General features: G+C 36.1%; 1 protein-coding gene across 1 annotated transcript in view; it reads right to left on the bottom strand.

Annotated features, from left to right (window-relative positions):
- Positions 1–1,578: 1,578 nt before the first annotated feature.
- The window catches only part of SEC22B (SEC22 homolog B, vesicle trafficking protein), a 24,839-nt gene continuing 12,289 nt past the window's right edge, over positions 1,579–14,128 (bottom strand). Inside the window, exons 3-5 of the mRNA XM_017520554.2 lie at positions 13,713–13,873; positions 10,929–11,075; positions 1,579–7,673 (exon numbers count right to left, since the gene is read on the bottom strand). Of these exons, the coding sequence (XP_017376043.1) occupies positions 7,519–7,673; positions 10,929–11,075; positions 13,713–13,873 (463 nt within the window). The 3' untranslated portion in view covers positions 1,579–7,518. The remainder of the gene's footprint in view (positions 7,674–10,928; positions 11,076–13,712; positions 13,874–14,128) is intronic.

Here is a 14,128-nt window from a genome sequence, read left to right as displayed (position 1 = left end):
TTTTACTTTGATCCTATGGGTGTCATTGAATGTGACATGGTTCTCTTGAAGACAGCATTCTGTTGGGTCTTCTTTATCCAACTTGTCATTCTGTGCCTTTTAATTGGGGTATTTAGCTTGTTCACATTCAAGGTTAACACTGGTATGGTACGGATTTGATCCTGTCACTGTGTTGTTAGCTGGTTACTATGCAGACTTTTGTGTGGTTTTATAGTGTCAGTGGTCCTGTCATTGTATTGGTAGCTGGTAACTATGCAAACTTGTATGGTTTTTATAGTGTCAATGGTTTATGTACTTCAGTCTTTTTTTGTTGTGGCTAGTATTGGTCTTTCCTTTCCATATTTAGCACTCCCTTCAGGACCTCTTATAAGACAGATCTGGCAGTAACAAACTCCCTTAGCATTTTCTTGTCTCAAAAGGATCTTGTCTCCTTTCCTTATGGAGCTTAGTTTGCCTGGATATGAAATTGGTTAGAATTAAGAGTACTGAATATAGGACCCCAATATCTCCTGGCTTGTAGCGTTTCTGCTGAAAGGTCTGCTGTTAGCCTAATGGGGCTCCCTTTGTAGGTGATCTGCCTCTTCTCTCTAGCCTTTAACATTTTTTCATTCATTTCAACCTTGGAGAATCTGATGACTGTGTGTCTTGGGGATGGTCATCTTGTATAGTATCTTGCAGGGGTTCCCTGCATTTCCTGAACTTGAATGTTGGCCTCTCTAGCAGGGTTGGAAAAGTGTCCATGGATGATATCCAGAAATGTTTTCCTAGTTGTTGCTTTCCTCCCTGTCTTTCATGCATGCCAATGAGACATAGATTTGGTCTCTACATAATCCCGTATTTCTCAGAGGTTTTGTTGATCTGTCTTTAATCTTTTTTATTTTTGTCTGAATTCTTTAGGAGAACCAGTCTTTGAGTTCTCAGATCTTTTCCTCGCTTCATTGATTCTGCTATTAATACTTGCAACTATACTCTGAAATTCTTTGAGTTTTTCAGCTCTATCAGTTCAATTTGGTTGTTTCTTAAGACGGCCATTTCATCTCTCATCTCCTGTATTGTTTTATTGTATTCCTTAGAATCCTTTGACTGGGTTTCAACTTTTTCCTGCATCTCAATGATCTTCATTCTTAACCATATCCAGAACTCTATTTCTGTCATTTTTGCCTGGTTAAGAACCATTGTTGGAGAAATAAAAAACCATTCATGGTGAAATACTGCAGTTGTTTGAAGGTAAGAAAACACTGGCTTTTTGGATTGCCAGAGTTCTTGTGCTGGTTCACATCTGCCTGGTATGATGTTGTTTCAACCTTTGAAGTTGCTGTTTCTTGGAGAGGTTTTTCTTCTTTGGTGTTCTTTTATGCCCTTGGGGGTTTGATTGTTGTATATATTGGGTTCAGCTAACTGGCGTCATTTCTGCAAGATTTTGGGGGCAATGGCTGAGCTCAGCACTCGTGAGCTGTGTGTTCTAACTCTGCAGAGGCTGGTATTCGACCTCTGGCTTTGTTTTCTAGCCTCTCAAGGTTAGGAGCCTAGCAGGCTTAAACTGTTTTCTGTTGCTATAACAGAATACCTGAGAGCGGGTAACTTATTAAAAAGAATTTTATTTAGCACATGGTTCTGTAGGCTGGAAAGTTCAGGATCAGGCAGCTGTATTGGGTGGCTTCTCATGATTGCCTCATGCTGCATCAAAACATGGTAGAGAAACAGAAGAGGACCGAGTATGTGCACGCAAAAAGTGCAAAATAGAAGAGGCAGCATTGTTTTATAGCAATTCACTCTCTTGAGAACTAACCATACCCATAAGAACTAACCCAGTCTCAGTGTGAAGATGTTAGTCCATCTTAGCAACCTAATTACCTCTTAAAAGTACCATCTCCTACTATTACATTGGCAATCAAATTATAACATGAGTTTTGGAGGGGCCAAAGAACATCCAAGCCATAGCAACAGGTTTAAAGGGAAAAGGATGGGAGAGAAGTATACAAAAAGATATTCTGGAGAAAAGGCATACAGTGAGCCAAGGCACAAGGTAAAGTGTTTGACTGGTTGAGAACTAGCTTATTTAGTGTGGGCTGAAACAAAGTAAGAGTGGTGGGGAGTGGCAGGAGATGGGTCTAGAATGGTACAATGGGGCCAGACTGCGAATGGCAAACTGGAGTATTTGATCTTTTATTCTAAAGAAAATGCAGTATGATTCGCATTTAAAAAATTATCCATGGTATTATCATGGTAGTACTGACATAAAAGAGGGACGTGTAACAAAATCAGTAGGGAGGGTACTGCAAGAATCCTTCTTAAAGTTAATGAGTGCTTAAACCCAAAACATAAAGGATGGAAATGATGTAAGAAATGAAATACCTTTTGAAAGTTATATAAAAAAGATTTTGGTCAACAGTCTAGTTAGAGGTGAAAGAAGAAAACAGAGGAGTCTAATACAATTCACGACATGTAGCTCAGATAAAGGAATAGCAAGTGATGCCTAAATATTGGAAATATAGTAAGCAGCACAGATTTGGTTTTATCTTTGAGAGCAATGGAGTGGAGGCAATATATTTTAGATGCAATTAAGTATTTATGGGATAGTCAAAAACAGATATATAAGAAGCAGAAAAACTTGGGCCCAAAACACAAGTTTGAAGGTATATTGGGGAGTTACCAGTAATAAAATTAACTGTTGAAACTCTAAACATAGAAGACAAATTAGAGGAGCTTATTTCTTGAAGAATTCTTGCCATGCTTGACATTTTTTACAAACAGATTTCTTAAAATACGCCTATCTTCTTTGGCTAATGTGCAGACTAAAATGAAAGAGCACAGTATATTATAAAATCAGTAAAAGGTAATATAAATTTAGACCTAAAAATAAAGAATACACTCAGTTGATTCTGAAGCTCTAATCTATAGATGCAAAATTGCAGCAGTACATTAACTTATATGTAAAAACAACATCTAGGGAAACAAAAAATGAAAGCAAAATGGAAAAAAAAAAGAAGTGAGGCAAAGAGAAGAGAATGGGCAAAAGGACATAGAAAAAATGGGATTTTTTTTTAATGGCTAAAATTTTAGTGAATCAGATGTAGAAACGGTTCGATTAATATTGAGATCAAATGAGAAAGGAGCAAATAAGGAAAGCTGTATTACAAGCCAAGAATAAAAAAGGGAAAACAAAATAACAAAAGCAAAAACTATTTAAAAAGAATAAAGGAAGAAGAGGTAATGAATTTAAAAGTTACTGAAATAATAAATTGTAAAAAACACTTTTCAAAATAAACATACTAATAACTTGACAGTACAAGTGAAGTGCATAAGACAAACATATCTGTGTCATTATTTAGGAGTAGTGAAAAGTATTCTTAAATAATAATTTGGTGTCTAGCAGGCCTGGATTTCAATCTGCTTTACCCTGCTAGCTATGTGACCTTGGGCAAGCACAGAAAATGCTTCTAAGAATTGTAGTTATACCTGTAAAATGCCTAATACTTAGTACTCAGGAAATGAGAGAAAAAAGTATAGATTACTATACAGAAGGCAAATTTCTAGTGATTTTTCTAATCTAAACATGAATTGTTACAGTACTTGAAATCAACTTTTTGAGGACTGAGTGACTAAATTGCTTGAGATAGTTTTATACTCTTAGGTGAACCCTGCCTGACAGTAATATGAATAGGACATGAGATTCAATTTGCTCATTCTATCTCAAAATTTGTCACACACACAATGACTGCTATTTACCTTCCTGCTGAGCTAACTGGAGGAAAAAAACCCACCAGGTAGGAATCTACTAGTTCTGCTAACTTCACTACCAAAAACCTTAATTGTACAGCCACTAATACCCGAGCCCTTCGTCATGAAAGCTACCAACAAGGTGGAAATTTAAGAAATGAGATGTTTTATTATACATCTTTTACTAAATCTTATGTGTGCAGAAATGATTATCTATTTTCCTTAACTAGCTTTTGTAAGACTTATTAAGTGGAAAACATAAATCTCAAGCTCCTTAAATGTGATTTTGAGAAACTGAAACCAAAACAATATTTTTCTGTGGAATCAGATCCTTGAATACACTACAGGAAAATATTATTTGATATGAATTTTTTTGGGTACATACAATTTTTCAAAAATACATCTCTCCACAAAGTTAATTCAAATTATAGAATTCTTCCAAGTCACCATAACTGGAGTTTTCAAGGCTCTGGGTACTTACCTTTGAGTTACCACATCCTGTATCTCTGGAGCTTTTAACTGAGGAAACATGGACCACTAGGTCACGAACAGACTTTGTAGTCCTTGAACAGCTGGAAACAGTATGTGGTACTTGGTGTGCATGTACACAGGAGCATTTTTCTGGAGTAATGGCACATACCTTTCATCAGATTTTTAAAGGTTTCTCAAAATGCTTAAGAACCATTGTTAGACATTTAAATAACCAGAGTGTGTACAATGTCCAAATATTTCTAAATTTTGACATTTGTAAGATGTCTTAATTAAAACAAGCCATGAAGTTCAGTGTCATAATAACCAGAAAAACACTTGAGACAGTAGTTCTGTGTCTTCACTTCCTAGTGGTTTACACACTCTTTAACCCATATGGCAATCTGGCTTCTGTCCCCAGTGCTCTGGAATTACTTCTGCCTGTATGATTAAGTTCCTGGTTGTTAAATTCAAAAATACATTTTTTGGTACTCATTTTATTTGACCTCTTGGTGGTGGTACAGTGGTTAAGAGTACAGACTCTGGAGCCAAACTACCTAAGGATCTTAGCTCTATTACTTTCTAACTCTGTGACTTTGGGCAAATTACTTAACTCTGTCATGCCTCAAAGCAGAATCCTTTGTAAAGTGTATTTATATAGCGGTATGAAGAGTACTTACTTCAAAAGGTTTGGTCAGTGTGAGAAATAAGCTCCTAACAAACAAAGAAAGTGTTATGTAATAGTATCTGGTACCTCTGATCACATCTTTCTTGAAAATCACTTGAAATCTGCCTAAGCTTCATTCTGCCTTTGATGGCTCCTTATTTTCATCTATCTACTTCTAGGCTTATCCCTCCCTAATATATCTTTTATGCGAAGGTCAAAATGATCACTTGAACTATAAATCTGATGCCATCCTTTGCCACTGCCATTAAGATAGTCTAACCTCCTTAGCATGATAGACAAGTCCTTTTATGATGGTGTACCAATCTAGTTATCATTCCTCAAGTCTCTGTTGTCTATGCTTGCCCTATGGGCTAAGCTGAACCAAGCCGTTACATTTCCAAAATATGCTTTGCTCTCTTTATCTATGCCTTTGCACATGCCATTGACTCTCCCTCTAATGCCCTATTCTCCTTCTCTACAAAGTCTTCTCTTACCATACTCCTTCCCAAAATAGACTAGGTGTCCATTCTTAATGTGCCTCCAATAACCCCATACACTATTTATCCCATTCTATTTTAAATGCCAGTTTGGTTACTGATGCATTTCATCTAGTCAGATCTTCCCACTGCCTCTTATAAAGAAAGAAAACCAGGAGCCATACTGTGATAGTCTTGTTCTCTCATCTTTCTGCTACTCTGATCTTAAATCACTTTCTTGTTTCTTTGTTGACATTTACCCCATCCCTTCTTTCTTAATTAGCCTACCAAGATTAGACAGAAATGTATCTACAAAGGATATGTGTATATAAGTTAACTAGATAACAAAACTTCACATTGAAGTGAACATTCTAGAAGTATTTATTTCATTGCTGACCATTAGGTTGCAGCATGCAACTCTCAACAATGAGCTGCCCCTCTCCACTCTTTTAGAAGCACCAAATACTATGGTACCACTATTTAGGATTTCAGCCTTTCAAAGGCTTTTATTATCAACATCATCATTACCTAGGGAGGAGCCTTTTGGGGACTTAAAAGCATTGATTATCCATAAAAAGTAACTTCATATTTCATGCACAAAATTCCCAATTGGCAGATTTAGGTCCATAAAAGAAAGGGAAAAAATTTTTGTAGTTCTATAAATTATCAGGAATAAAACAGCATTTCTCCTTGCCTTGTTATAAGGAAAAATATTTTTTTCCTTAACAGGAATCAGGATAGTATCATTGATGATCCCTCAGGGTTATAAAATTGCTTACTGGTTAAAGTTCTCACCAAAGATATTAAGAAATAAGTTGGCTCGTTTTCCCATACAATTTAAAGAAATATTTGCAGTATGGATAGGAGTTTTAAGTTATATTGTAGACCCTTGCGATAATATTTAAAAGGCCCATCCTCATTAAAAAATTCTACCTCAGAAGGTAAAAGGAAATCCTCATCATCCCTGAGCAGAAAAGGAAAAAAGCATGGGTACATTAATTAGTTAATAGAAACTACTATAAATGACTTATCTATCTCTAGAACATTCTCAGAGAATTTACATGAACTAAAACAGGAATGAGGTGCTCTCAGAGACTTTTTCTCAGGTAAATGTATTTAGTAGTTTGAGTACTGCAAAAACTTTAATTAGCTATGTAGATTAATATCTTTTATTTTGAAATTTGAGAATGTCCTAAGAGGATGTCTACAGGACATGAAACTACTGGGTGCAGAAAATTTTTAAATGTTAGCAAATTGTGGGAGGGGGAACATAAACAGTGGAGAAAATCATGGTAGAGAAAGCAAAGAAGGGGCAGGAGAAAGCTGTAATTATAACCTGGGTCTTCCTTTCTTCTCATGAAGCCAAGGGCCTCATTTAAGCATATGCTATACTTGCTCTTATACTAATACAAATCAAATGCTTCAAAATAAAATTAACAATGTCCCAAACTAATTTTAGTCTTTTGTTTAAGGAGTAAATGAGAGAAACATTTTACCTTCTTAATCAAGGAGTGCTATAATTTCAAGCCATCTTAATATAATTCATTTAACCCTAAAGCAATTGTGCAATAAGCAATTTATAAAGGGAACACAACAAAGGTTAACTTTCTATAGGGGCCAATTGACAAGGTCTGTAGAGCACAGCAATTAACCTTCATATACTGGAGTCTTGTTTAAAAGGCCATCAAAAACTCATATTACTCAAAATTACAAATGTCACCAACAAAAGGAATGTTGATTAGAGTCAAAAAACAAAAAACAAACAAACAAACAAAAAAACCTTTCCAAAAGGACTGCCTTCTTTGAAGGAATTTCAGAATGTTGCTAGCACGGGTTGGCTAAATTAAATCTCATTGATGGCTCCATTAGAGAATGAGAATACCCCAGTCAGTGCCATTTCTAAAATGTACTGGGAGGGAAAAAACAAAGTAACAATCTACTGTTCCCTAACATACATGGCTTAGCACCCAGAGAAAGCCTCTGCCCCGAAAGAGACATTCTACATAGGGTTAAGCTTCATTTAATGAGGTGTAACCTTTCATTTTCAGGACACGTCTTTTCTTGCAAGGTCTTTAGAGGCAGAAGTTCTGCTTGGATTCTAATACACATCTCTGTGAGCTCAGCTTCCTGAAAATATACACCTACTGGGTTCTAGGTTCTCCCTTACCAGTGACTGTATTCATTATTTCACAGCCACCAGAATCGCACATACACTATTAACATGATGAAAAATACAGCTACTGCTGCAAGTTTGGCATAAGTGGAACGCATGTTCAAGTACTTCGCATCCTGGCGGTATTTCTTGGACAGACTGGACAAATTGTTAGCCTTTGAATCCAATGCTGTCAAAGAAGAAAAAAGGAAAACATTATATTAGTCCCTGGAAAAGTATTAAGGCATTAAAAATAACCAAAATGAGTACCACTGTAACAACCATGAATCTTGAATTATCATTTTTATTTTAAAGGTAACATTGCATATACTAATTAACTGATGATCCTGAAACACTGTAATATTTATAATATAGTTTAAAATTATCAGGTCAGATTATGTCCGAATTTTTGAGGCTATATAGTAAGGTGGTTAGAAGTGCAGGTTCTGGCCTCAGAATCTTTGGTTCAGATATCACCTGTCCCAATCATGTGATGTTGGTCAAGTCACAAAACCTATTTAAAACCTAGTTTCTTTATCTATAAAATGGGGATAATAACAGTAACCATGTCATAGGTTGTATGTACATGAAATTGCCTGTAAAGTGAGCAACAATGCCTGCATATGATAAAGTACCATAATTATTACATGCTAATAATTATTATCTTCATAATCTTTTAATGGTCTGAATCATATTATTTTACATTTTGAAAAACGATAATGATAATTCATGTAAAACAAACTCAAATAATCAGAAAATTCAATTAACCAAACACAGTCTTAAGCTATACTTCAATGATGACTGCTAAAATTTCTAAGATTCTCCACATAGTAAAGACTATTGTGAATTTAAAATTATCAGCATTTATATTTCAATAGACATAGGAAATATAAATTTAGTTATTGTATTTAGTTACAACTAAAATACAATAAAAAGTACCACAAAAAAAACCCACGAATCAATTAAGTTTTAGCATTTTCTGGCAAGTTGGCAAGTTTTCTGACCCCTAAGGACATTTGCAATGTTATCTTATAATAGGTAACTAAGCACTTAAGAGAAATAGCCAGATAGACAAGAGCTAAACCAGATTAAAATATAGGGTATATTTTAAAAATAAACACAAACTCTCCATTTGACATAATAAATTCTGATCAAACTCTTCATTTCTTTAAATTTCAGAAAAGCTATTTTGCAATCTGATTGTTTCTTCCTTAAAGAATGCTTTTGGAATATTTGGAGTTGCTTAATAGACACTGGTTTTGATTGGGAAACATGGCATTACTTAATAATACAAGCATGACAGCCATGTCTGAACTAGCAACTGATCACACGAGTAAGAAAAACATCTAGTCACAAAAGAGAAGTTAGGGAGAAATAACCATGACAATTCACAGGGCATCTTTTTACAGAGTCTACAAGAATATACACTCCACTGGGCAGGGATTTTAAATTATTGTGTTTGCTGCTATATCCTGAGTGCCCAGAACAGGGACTGGTATATAGTTAGTGCACAATAAACATTTGCTAAATGAATCTAAATTTGTTGAGAGTAACTCAGCAGAGAAATAATTATTAGACCATATGAAACAAGTCATAGTTAAGAGAATTTATATATGAATATTTTGAAACACAGGAAAACATAAAGACAAAGCTATTGCTTGGAGAAGTTATTTAACAAATATTTATGTTACAGGCACCATGTGAAGTGCAAAGGATAAAACAGTGATCAAAATGTACACGATCCCTGCCTTTATGGAATTTAGAGTCTTGCATGGGTGACACACAAAAAATTCCTGTGCTAGTCTACTTTATCTCATTTAGGAATTGTAAGTCTGTATGACAAAAACTTACACACTCACTCAAAATTTGATATTTAAAGAGTGTGAAGGTAAACGGGTAACTGCTCACTACTCACAAAAAGGTTAAAGTTTGTAGTTTGTAATAAAAGAAAACCCATTTACTAATGAATATATAGCATGGCTGAATTAAAAAATACTTATTAAGGAACCTATTTGTGACCATTACTGTGGGGGACATATAAGAATTATGTGAAACAGATATAAAACACATAAACACTATCTTTAAAGAGCCTGCATGTTCACATTAAACATTTAGGTAATATTTAAATTTCAGGTAAATATACATATACTTTTAATCTAATTTTACCTAATTACCTACACTTTAAAAATTATATAAAGGGCTAGGTGTGGTGGCCCATGACTGTATTTGTAGCACTTTGGGAGGCTGAAGTGAGTGGATTGCTTAAGCCCAGAAGTTTGAGACCAGCCTGGACAACATGGCAAAACCCCATCTCTACTAAGAAAATACAAAAATTAGCCAGGCATAGTGTCACATGCCTGTAGCCCCAGCTACTCAGGAGGCTAAGGTGGGAGGATCACTTGATCCCAGGAGAAGGAAGTTACAGTGAGCCAAGATTCTGCCACTGCACTCCAGCCTGGGCAACACAGCAAGACCCTGTCTCAAAAACATAAATATATGAAATTATATAAAATTATTTAATTATACAAATGTTTACCTACTTTAATATAAATATTTAAATATATAAAATATATATTTATCTTACATGGAAATATATTAAATATATATTTAATATATCTTTATGGTATATATGATATAAATATGCATATTTAAGGTAAATTAGGTAAACGTACACACACGTAATATGTGCTAAAAACATTATGTTACTGAGTGCTTTAGGAGTTTAAAGTACAGAAGAGATTAATGTGATACAGGCTATAAGGATCACAGAAGGCTTCTTTAAAAAGGCAGTTCTTATGGAGGTCTTATAGAACAGTTCCAGCATGAGGCAGAATAGACCACTAAGGATAGTGAAGAAGCTGGCCTGGCTGCAGCAGAATGTTTGTGAACTAGAGAATGACAGACATTTGCATTCTCCTTATTTTCCAGGTATAGAGCACAATGTCTTCCAAATAACAAGCACTGACTGGCTGAAAAGTAAGTCAGACTGGATCTTATCTTGCAGTCCCAGATTTAAAAGTTTTCCAGAGAGGAATGCCTGATGAAAACGGCATTTTATAAAGATTGATCTGGCAGCAGTAGTCTCCCAAAGAGGCTACTCAAGAAACCACTGCAATAAATCTTTGATAATTTTCTCATTCTTTTCATTTCCCTTAACTTTTACAAGTGTTTCTGTATATAATTTGCTTAATTTTGTCAATATCTTAGAAATAATCATTGCTTCAAATATGGATGAGTCCTTTACACTGTTCCAACTCAACAAAAACTAATCATGCTAAGAAAAAAACATACCCTATTGGAAGCATAGTAATGTAATGTACTTCTGGGAGATAAATTCTTAACAGTTCTACGTAGAATCTAACAGCATAAAAGGCACTGCAAAATAAGCTATCTTTGTCTATGGAATGAGAACCATTTATTCATAAGACTCACTGCTTTTAGATACCTGAGAGTGCTTCTCCTCGTTGTAGCACTTCTTCAATATTGGCCACCATGATCCTCTGCACATCTTGCAATTCAGTGTTGATGGAGCCTAGGTTTCTTCGAGCACGACTGTCAATGTAGAGCTTCTTGGTTTTCTGAATGAAGGTATCTGAATGATGAAGAAAAGTGACCATGAACCATCTCTTTAACGGCCTTCAAAGTACTGAAGTAGAAAATTAAAAGTTCTGAGTTGGCTGGGCATGGTGGCTAATGCCTGTAATCTCAGCACTTTGGGAGGCCGAGGTGGGCAGATCACGAGTTCAGGAGATCAAGACCACCCTGGCTAACATGGTAAAACCCCGTCTCTACTAAAAATACAAAAAATTAGCCAAGCATGGTAGCACATGCCCGTAATCCCAGCAACTTGGGAGGATGAGGCAGGAGAATTGCTTGAACCTGGGAAGCCGAGGTTGCAGTGAGCCAAAATCACACCACTGCACTTTAGCCTAGGTGACAGAGCAAGACTACATCTCAAAAAAAGAAAAAAAAAAGTTCGGAGTTTATTCCTGAATTTGCCACTGTCAATGGTTAATCAAACTCTTGGTTGAATATCAAAATCTAGGCTTTGATTTCTTTATTTGTAAAATGTAAAGGTATAACTAGATGACCCTTCAGAAGAAATGTCCTTTGGATACCTTTGAAGTATAAGATTTGCTATCTAAGGCTGCTATCAGAAGGCTTAGGGAAATTAAGACCCTCTATAGTAAGCCTTTCCTGAAAACAGAAATTTTCAAACAATATTTATTCTGAGGACCCTTAGGTTTACTTAACTCTACACATTCCTTAAAAGGATACTGGTAACACTCTAACATCATTAGAGCCTAACATGGCAAAAGAGCTCATGTTCATTAAAAAGCTTAAACACTGCCTTAAAGTATATTCTCTAATATACATTCCCAGTTTCATTCCATTCTTGAACCTCAGGTAAAGCAAATATGTAATAGGGAGTTTTCCAAAATATCAATATAAAACGAGTCTAAGCCAGGCACTGTGGCTCACACCTGTAATCCCAGCATTTTGGGAGGCCAAGGTGAGCGAATCACTTGAGGCCAGGAATTCGAGACCAGCCTGGCCGACATGGCAAAAGTCCGATCTCTACCAAAAATACAAAAATTAGCTAGCTGGGCAAGGCAGCGTGCATCTCTAGTCCCAGCTATTCAGGAGGCTGAGGTACAAGAATTGTTTGAACCTGGGAGGTGGAGGTTGCAGTGATCTGAGATCGCACCACTGCACTCCTGCCTGGAAGATAGAGAGAGACTCTGTCTCTAAATAAATAAATAAATAAATAAATAAATCTGAAGTCTCGTCCATCTTTTGCTCATATCAGCATTTCTCAAAACTATAAGAGGAATGACTTATTATTAAAGATATATTCAACTTTTGGCAAAAATCTTAATTTATGTGTGCTGGACTCCTTTATTTGCCTCTTTAGATCTCCTTTCTGCTCTCCTGCACCATTCTTTCTGTACTGGGAAGCTGATTTGTATGGAGTGCCTCAAAAGACTCCTTGCCCTATGTCCGTTAGGTTCAGGCAGTGAAAGAGCCCCAACAGTAGGGAAGAAGGAGAACAGACAGTGACATCAGGATATTTATTCCATTAGCTCCTTTCAGAGAAGGAAGGATCCTTCTTCTGGCAGTATCCCTCTACCAAGTTACTGCTCTTCTCGTTGGCCTTCTCTAGAAATTTTCTCCTTTTTGTTTCAGAAACTGCTCCTTTCCCTTATATCTTCAGGCCTAGGAATAGTAATAACCAGTATGCTACTGGTCTGAGGTTACTGTACCTTGTAATTCTCCTACAGCCTATTCGTATCTTTGTATATACTCCCTTAAGCTAATTTGCGTGTACCATTTATTTCCTGTATGACCCTGACACATTTGTCTTATTTTTGGAGGGCGGTTTATGGGACTACTACTGTCTACAAAAATAAAATTTGAAAAACTGGACATTATATAAACCAGCACTTGGAGAGTGTGCAGTTATGAAACACTAGAGTGTTTTCCCAAATATTCTCTATTTCTCAAAAGCAAGATGACCCATTTATCTAGCAAACTTGAAACACTTCAGAAATTCTGAGAAAGTAAAACTAATTTCTCTTTTAACTAAAAATGTCAGCGATATAGCCTGATCCTACTTGTTCTCACTCCCTGTACTTAGGACATTTCCTTTGATCCTTTGTCATCAGATACTTTACCAGGTCTGATTAGTGATTGGTTTTTCTATAATTCTTGTACAAATACAGACACCTATGCTCACTATTCCTAAATATACTAAATATTATACTCCAATACCATGAATACCATGTATCTTCTATTTCTTGGTTTAATTACAGGACCTTATTCTACTAAAAGAAACAACACACCCTTCTTTCTGACTTCCTAATTCTCATCTCCATAAAATGAGCCTTAATGTGAGTGTTAGTCTATGGACTGGAGTAAAGAAGAACTCAGCCATAATGTGTCATAGACCTTCAGCACAGTACCTGTCACATGTGGCTCCAATGAAGAGTCAAACCAAATAACAGAGATGGGCAAAAGACAACAATTTCTATGGGGGGAAGATCAAAAGACTAGAGAAAATTACTTTTCAGAAGGAAGCCTTAATCATTTAAAAAGACAAAAAGAAGTGGAATGGAAAAGAAAGCAAAAGCTAAAACTTCAATAAGTAAACATCAGAAAAAAATGTATCAATATTATATCAGTGTGTCTGCCTCCTTGATAGAGAGAAGTGAGGGGGAAAAAAACTTACCAAATTCAATAAAAGAATAGGGTCGGGACACAGTGGGCACCTTCTTCCCATGCTGTTCATCAAATTCTGAGTGCAAATCTTCTAGGTAGGCAAAAGCCAGCTTCTTAGGGAAGGCAGCTTCACATAAAACCAAATAACACACCCCCTGCTCAATAATGTAGCTGGTGAGACAAAAGACAAGACAAAGTTGGCTACAAAGTAATATTACTGACAACAGGTTGAAGCAGAATTTCTGTACCATGCAAACTTTTCTTTTTTTTGAGACGGAGTCTCGCTCTGTTGCCTAGCCTGAAGTGCAGTGGTGTGATCTCGACTCACCAAAACCTCTGTCTCCCACATTCAAGCGATTCTCCTGCCTCAACCTCCTTAGTAGCTGGGACTACAGGTGCGCACCACCATGCCCGACTAATTTTTTT

This window comes from Cebus imitator, unplaced genomic scaffold (genome assembly GCF_001604975.1).
Source record: "Cebus imitator isolate Cc_AM_T3 unplaced genomic scaffold, Cebus_imitator-1.0 Scaffold852, whole genome shotgun sequence".
In the NCBI taxonomy this organism is placed as follows: domain Eukaryota; kingdom Metazoa; phylum Chordata; class Mammalia; order Primates; family Cebidae; genus Cebus; species Cebus imitator.
This window is presented reverse-complemented; position numbering and strand designations above follow the sequence as displayed.